The sequence below is a fragment of the Pseudophryne corroboree genome, chromosome 11 (genome assembly GCF_028390025.1).
Source record: "Pseudophryne corroboree isolate aPseCor3 chromosome 11, aPseCor3.hap2, whole genome shotgun sequence".
Taxonomy (NCBI): domain Eukaryota; kingdom Metazoa; phylum Chordata; class Amphibia; order Anura; family Myobatrachidae; genus Pseudophryne; species Pseudophryne corroboree.
This window is the reverse complement of record NC_086454.1, coordinates 220538540-220546674: the sequence shown is the minus strand read 5'-3', so window position 1 is coordinate 220546674 and position 8135 is coordinate 220538540. Positions and strand designations below refer to the sequence as shown.

Sequence of the window (8135 nt, the reverse complement as noted above, 5' to 3'; positions counted from 1 at the left end):
TGTACACATAACGGCAGACAGCGTGCCCTTGTTACACATTACGGCAGACAGCGTCCCCCTTTTTACACATTACGGCAGGCAGATTCCCCCTTTTTACACATAGCGGCAGGCAGTCTCCCCTTTTTACACATTGCGGCAGGCAGAGTCCCCCTTTTTACACATAGCGGCAGGCAGATTCCCCATTTTTACACATTACGTCAGGCAGTCCCCCCTTTTTACACATTGCGGCAGGCAGATTCCCCATTTTTACACATTACGTCAGGCAGTCCCCCCTTTTTACACATTACGGCAGGCAGAGTCCCCATTTTTACACATTGCGGCAGGCAGATTCCCCAGTTTTACACATTGCGGCAGGCAGATTACCCCTTTTTACACATTGCGGCAGGCAGATTCCCCCTTTTTTACACATAGCGGCAGGCAGATTGACCATTTTTACACATAGCGGCAGGCAGTCCCCCATTTTTACACATAGCGGCAGGCAGTCCCCCATTTTTACACATAGCGGCAGGCAGTACCAAGAAAGAAAGAAAGAAAGAAAGAAAGAAAGAAAGAAAGAAGAATTATACTTACCCTCTCCGCTGGCTCAGGCTCCTCGGTGCAGCTTCTGGTCACGATTCCCGGGCAGTAGAGAAGGAGGAGGGCGGAGGTGAAGGAGGGAGCCGCAGCAGCGCTTTGTTACTGGTGGAGGCGCTGCTGCCCCTCTGCTTCACTATAGGCTGTTCTCGCTGCTCCCTCCTTCACCTCCGTCCTCCTCCTTCCCCCGTCCGTGCCGCTGCTCCTCTCCTCTCCGGGCGGCTGTGCGCTGCGGGCAGCGGTTGCCCGCAGCGCACAGCGGCATGTGATGAGTCAGTTTGACTCATTACATGCTTGGGCCCCTGGACAGAGGCGGGCCCCAATGCAACGCACTGCTTGCACTGCCGGTAGTTCCGCCTCTGGACTGAACTGTATCTACTACACATCAGATAAGCTATTTTTACATTATTTTGATGTACGGATATTTGCTTGGTTTTTTAACAATTAAACTGGTGATAAAACTTTATTACACTATTTCGGCTACCTTCTTTCTTTTCATTGGTGATCATTGAGCATTAGAAGTACCATGAGGTTCTGGAGCTGAAGGGAGAAATCTATCCAGTTTGGGAATTCCCATTTTGAGAGCGTGCGTTTTAATGAAGTGGTTAACTCCACTCATGATTGTACTTGCGTTTTTCTAAGGGTGTTATTGAACTGGTGGAGGTTTTCATTTGAAGGATCCTAATATACTGCACTAGTAGGCGCTGTTTTCACCTTCTTTCTATATATATATATATATATATATATAAAACTGATACATATATTATATATATATATATATATATATATATATCATTTTTTTGTGTGTTTAAAAAATATATACTGCATCTCCATGTCTCTCTCTCTCTCTCTCTCTCTCTCTCTCTCACACACACACACACACACACACACACACACACACACACACACACACACACACTGCACACACATACATTGCACACCACACACATACGTACATATATACAAATATACACAGACACACACATACCCGGGGGCCAGCTGAAAGGAGGAGACAGGTTACCAGGTCAACACAGATTGAATATGAGGAGTGGTGTCGAGAGAGCTCTTCCAAATAGAGCTCGCTGCAGTAGCAGCTGATCGCGGTTGCGGTTCATATTGAGATTGGGACGGAGACACAGTTGTCTCCATCTCTGAGCCCCCTCTGTATGCGCCGCTGTCCGGCCTGCCGGTGCAACACTGTACCTTCTGGACCATACTAGCGGTGGGTACCTGGTAGCTGCAGTCCTGGATAGGCAGCCACTGAATTAGAAAGGACAGCTTCTCCGTGTCTGGCTGTTGCAGATGTAGCAGCGGTTCCACTGTCCAGGACCACAGAAACACGCAGGGGCCTTAGAATGGATGAGCTAAAAGGCAACATTTGGATTATATTTCAGGTATAAATGAAACACTGTTTGAAACAAGATATTTTGTATCACTTATTCATATAAACACAGTGACTCAAGAAAAGCAAACACAAGAAAGATGCTCAGCTGTTTTTAAATATTCAGTGTATTCTTTATTCTTCTCTCTTGCTATTCGCAGTGTTGTCAAACTTTCAAATTTTTTCTATATATGGCTTTAATACTTAATACTTAATACTTTAGACATTTTCTATTTTCATTAATTAATAAAGGTTACATTTTAAATCTTTAGTGCACCGGAAACAGATTATTTTCCTCTCCTTTGTTTTCTTTACACAATGACATGATCTATGGTAGCACCCCCAATATTTCAATCAATATATGATGATGATCAATAATAACCAGGGGTTATTTTTGAATAGTCTACCCATAACTAAAGACATTTCTTTTGTGCAACAGTAATTCCCTTCCCTTTTCCTTTACTGTAGTATGTTTACTGTCTACATATTACAATGGGCAGAATATGTACGGGTTACCGGCAGACAGGATGCCAGTTGGTATATTCACCACATCCCGAATGTGCACTATGATAGGTAGCTTATTATAATTGTATTGATTACCTGTGATTTTAGGACTTAGAGTGTGCACCTGCATTTTCCTTTTTTTCTGTTTATCATTGCAGATGTGTTATGATATAAAATGGAGAATATCACTTAGTATAGAGTGTGAAACATGAAAGGACAGAATATATGGTCAAATTATTTTTTTAGCCTCAGGGTGGCAGAAGTCATATGGGAAGAGTGGAAAATGAGAAGATCAGATTGAAGTGGAAAGGCAACATTGAGGGATATTACAGTAGTCAGGGTTGGAGAATTTGTGGAGTGCATGGATGAGAGTTTTGATAGTATCTGAGGTGAGGGAGGGCTGAATACTGGAGATGCTACAGAGTTTAAAGTGTCAGGACTGGTGGCCTGACTGTGAGTATGTGAAGCATAGAGTGAGTCAAGGATGTCACCAATGCAGCTGACATGAGGGACAGAAGAAACTGTGATGTTATAAACAGAGGGCGGGACAGGTAGAGGGGGAGATCGGTCTAGCCCTGTCTATGATATAAAGTGTGAATATAATCATAATAAAGTATTTTTTCTCTCCTCCCCTTCCTCCACTCCCACCTTCAACAGACATTTTCTTTCTTTCTTTCTTTCTTTCTTTCTTTCTTTCTTTCTTTCTTTCTTTCTTTCTTTCTTTCTTTCTTTCTTTCTTTCTTTCTTTCTTTCTTTCTTTCTTTCTCTGCTTTCTCTTCTCTGGCGACCACTGTGACTTGCTTAAGGCCAATATAACACATTGTTGAGTATGAATTTGTCTACATTGTTTATGCACATTTCATTCCTCCCTGTCCCCCTCAGTATTTTCTACCCCTCATTATCTTGATGATATCCCTAACAAGCGTTGTTTCCCATTGCTCTATAAATATATGAACAGTGTATTTTTATATCTTCCTTTCAGATTTTGTCTCTCAAAATGACCCTCAAAGACCTTATCTATCCGAACAACCCTAAGAAGAGAGAGGAAATAGCTAGACTGCACTGTGAACTTCTCCACTGTATGAGAAGAAACTTCCAGCTAACCAAAAAACTAATTTTGATTCTCAACAAACATTTTGGTTGCCAATTGAGAATTCCAGAGATTAAAGACAATGCAAGCATAAAAGAGAATTGTCACAACTTTATAAAAAATATGACTGACATCCAGGATGAAGTGCAAAAGATTGATAACCAGCTGAAGATCCTCCTGGAACCTACTCTATATGAGAAACTTCATGACATCAAGGAGTCAGAATCAAGTAAAATAGAGATTGCCCAGAAGGTTGTCTCTATTATTTTAAGTAAGGCCACAGCTTCAACCACTGCTTTCATTGTTAAGTTGATCAGCTCCAATATCACAACCGTTTTGGCTAATAAATTGATTACTCTGTTGGCTGAAATAGGTGCCTCTGTGCTTGGAGCAGTTGGCATTGCTGTTCTTGGACTAGGAATTGATGTAATCATTGGTGCCATTCTGGGAGCTGTTGAGAGAGACCAACTTGAACGCTCAGTAAAAGAATACGAAATGTACCTAGCTGAGTTCAAGCCAGCATCTGAGTCCTATCAAGACGCAATTTTGTGTGTGACTTCAAAGTTAGAAAATATGTTTCAGCCTGAGTGATTGTCTCCTTATCAAAATACATTCTGACCAGAAGGACAATTTACAGAGATGCAGTACAAGAACCCAACAAGAGCTATTGTGATTTCATGAGAGTCTGTAACCAATTACAAATTACTCCTACAGATGTTCCATTGGCAAGGATCTATTCACAATTCTAAATACAATTTACTTTCAAAGGGGATCATGGACGGTGGTAAAGACCTGAACATTTTCATACAATTAATAATTATTTAAACATTTACACACACAGTGCTTCCAAGAGTTCTGTGTAGTCATGCTATCTTAGGGGCTTGGTTATGCCATCCAGACAGGCCCCCAATGAGCTTCTATACAGTCCTGCCTCCCTCTCCCCCTTCTTGGCATCCCTGTATATATGTATATCTGCTAATTAATAATAAATTGCTGTTTTGACATATTTTATCCAGAATGCTTGCTTGAAACTTATTAGTGGAGATTCATGTGTAAAAGTGTGTACAGAATGGATGAGTGGACTACGGGGCAAGTAGTTGATGAGGACCCAACGATGACAGTCCAGTAACTACATTGACCCTATTGAGCATGCATGGGAGCATTCACAGAGAAAACTTAATTATGTTTTCAGTTCTAAACTCAATATCATTTCCATTCCAATAGCAAAATGTTTGTGAGAATTTCCCCACAATTTGTTATGCACACCAGTGCCAGCAGGAATGTACTGGTGTCTGAACGGTGAGGGATGCAAAACAAATGAACTCACAGACAGACTGGGGAATATGACATTACATACACAGAAGGTGATAGGGTAACAAAATAAACACAAAGTGAACAGAGAAGCCCAAAGGCTAAGAAACTGGGTGTCTCCCTAGTATTAGGAATGCTCAGATGGAAAGAAGCGAGATGTAGTGATTTAATACGTAGAGAACCCGAAATGCTGTTGCTATGGGCTACAGCAAAACCCTAAAGGGTTACCAACGGGTGTGGCAGTAAACTCCTTGGTCAGAGATGGAATAATAGACACAAGGAGAGTCTCCACAATCCTAGTCCTCACTTGCAGTGCACTGGTTCGGCTTACTGCCACTAAACAGACACCTGAACACCTTGCACAGTGAGAAAGGATTTTGGCAGGCAAGTCTGAGAATACAGCCGCAAACTTGCTAGGTTCACAGAGTAGCAAAAGAACCCCAGCAGGTTAAACGACTGACTCCAGTCTTACTGCTAGGTCTGGATTGGCAGAGTGTAATACCAAATCCCAAGGCCTATTTGCAGTAAGCAACAAACAAATACAAAGTTTACACAGTACTAGCTAGCTTTCAGGAACTGACTAACCAACAAAGATTCAGCAGCATCTGCCTAACCTGAGAAGAGGGTTTATATAGCAGGTGCTGTCCACGCCCCACTCAGACCTCACAGACTGTGAGCACAAAAACCAGCACCGGATCCCCTGCCGTGCACAGAGCCTGTAACCACCGCACAGCAAAAGACCCGAACCGGAGTATCAGCTACGCTCAGGTTACTCCGCTAGCACTTGTCTCCCGGTTGCCATGACGACGTGGCAGCACAGAGCAGGAGACCCTAACAGTACCCCTCCTCTGACGAGGGGTCAAAGAACCCCTACCACCGGGTTTATCGGGGAACTGCGAGAAGAAAGAGCGTAACAGTCTGGGGGCATGAAGATCACAACTGCGCACCCACGACCGCTCCTCCGGGCCATACCCCTTCCAGTGCACCAAAAATGACAGCCGACCCCGAACCATCTTGGAGTCAAGAATCCTTTCAACAACAAACTCCCTCTGGCCACGTATCAGAAGAGGGAAAGGTCTTCCACTGAAAGAAGGATTACTAATCGCCCGTTTTAAAAGGGAACAATGAAATGTTTTATTGATACCCAAAGAACGGGGTAGATCTAACTGAAATGCCACCGGATTGATAACCCTAGTGATCTTATAAGGACCAATGAACCGGGGGCCTAACTTATGAGATGGCTGTCTCAACTTCAAATTCTTGGTAGACAACCAGACGAAGTCTCCTAATTTGAAGCTGCAGGGTCTTTTCCGCTTATCAAAAACCCTTTTGGTCACTAATGACACAGACACAAGGGCTTTCTTCACTTTCCTCCAAATACCTCTAAGGACCGAAACCACAGAGGAACCACCAGGCGTGGAGTCCAGGGGATAAAAAAAATTGGCCTTAGGATGATGCCCATACACACAAAGGAAGGGAGAGATCCCTGTAGCAGAGTGAGCCGCGTTGTTATAGGCAAACTCCGCCATGGACAGATGAGCAACCCAGTCAGTCTGACACTTGGAGACATAACACCTGAGGAACTGCTCCAAGGACTGGTTCACCCTTTCAGTCTGCCCATTAGACTGCGGATGGTAGCCTGACGACAAGCTGACAGAAATCTGGAGATCGGAACAAAATGCCCTCCAGAATTTGGCCACAAACTGGGATCCGCGGTCAGAGACCACAGCAAGTGGCAACCCGTGGAGGCGCACAACATGCAGCATAAATAATTCAGACAGGCGTCTGGCCGATGGCAGCCCAACCAATGGAACGAAGTGCGCCATCTTCGAAAACCTGTCAACGACAACCCAGATGGCTGTCATCCCCGAGGATTTGGGCAAGTCCACCACAAAATCCATTGAAATGTGGGTCCATGGCTTAGATGGAATAGAGAGTGGATGTAATGGGCCAACAGGAACCCCTCTAGGAGTCTTATTTCGGGCACAGATGTCACATGCCCGAACCCACTGATCCACATCCCTAGCCACCGAGGGCCACCACACCGCCCTAGATAGCAACTCCCGAGTTCTGGCAATACCCGGGTGACCTACCGACATCTTGGCATGGAATTCCAGGAACACTCGCTGTCTTAACCTAGGAGGCACAAACAAAAGACCTACCGGAAGGTCTGGAGGAGCCTGCTCCTGTGCTCTAAGGACTAATGACAAGAGGTCCTGGGTAATGCCCACTTTAATACATGATGGGGACACAATGGGCAATGGCTCCTCGGTGGTCTCCTGGATTGGAGCAAAACTCTGCGAGAGCGCATCAGCCTTGATGTTTTTTGACCCAGGGCGATATGTTATCAAAAAATTAAAGCGAGCAAAAAACAAAGCCCATCGTGCCTGCCTGGCATTGAGGCGCTTCGCTGACTCTAAATATGCCAAATTCTTATGGTCGGTGAGAATTGAGACCACAAACTTAGCCCCCTCAAGCCAGTGTCTCCACTCCTCGAGTGCATCCTTAATAGCCAACAATTCCCGGTTACCCACGTCATAATTCATCTCGGCAGGCGAAAATTTACGGGAAAAGTAAGCACAGGGATGATGGCGATTATCAGACATCCCCATCTGAGAGAGCACTGCCCCAATACCCATCTCAGAGGCATCCACCTCCACCACAAAAGGACGCTCTGGATCTGGGTGTCGCAGCACCGTGGCCGAGACAAATGCCCTTTTGAGACGGGCAAAAGCCGCTTTGGCCTCACAAGACCAGTGAGCAACATCCGCCCCTTTCTTAGTGAGTGCCACCAAGGGCGCCACTATAGACGAAAATCCAGCGATAAATCGTCTATAAAAATTCGCAAAGCCCAGAAAACGCTGAAGCGCCTTCAAACTAGTGGGCTGCACCCAATCCAGGACTGCCTGTACCTTGGAACCCTCCATTTGGAAACCTTCTGGGGAGATAATATATCCTAGAAATGCGATTTGCTGAACTTCAAATTCGCACTTCTCCAGCTTCGCCCCAAGCCGGTGGTCTCTGAGTTTCTGGAGGACTAAGCGTACATGCTTCCGATGTTCCTCCAGGGAATGGGAGAAGATTAGGATGTCATCTAAGTATACAACTAAGAATCTATCCAAATATTCCCTGAGCACATCGTTCATGAAGTCCTGGAAGACTGCCGGGGCATTACAGAGCCCAAATGGCATCACCAAATATTCATAATGCCCTGAGTGGGTATTAAAGGCAGTCTTCCATTCATCCCCCTCTCTTATTCGGATTAGATTGTACGCA

General features: G+C 44.7%; 1 protein-coding gene across 1 annotated transcript in view; it reads left to right on the top strand.

The window, feature by feature from the left end:
* SMCO3 (single-pass membrane protein with coiled-coil domains 3) overlaps window positions 1–4501 on the top strand; it is an 8370-nt gene extending 3869 nt beyond the window's left edge. Inside the window, exon 2 of the mRNA XM_063944219.1 lies at window positions 3441–4501. Coding sequence (XP_063800289.1) covers window positions 3441–4139 — 699 coding nt within the window. The 3' untranslated portion in view covers window positions 4140–4501. The remainder of the gene's footprint in view (window positions 1–3440) is intronic.
* Window positions 4502–8135: the final 3634 nt, after the last annotated feature.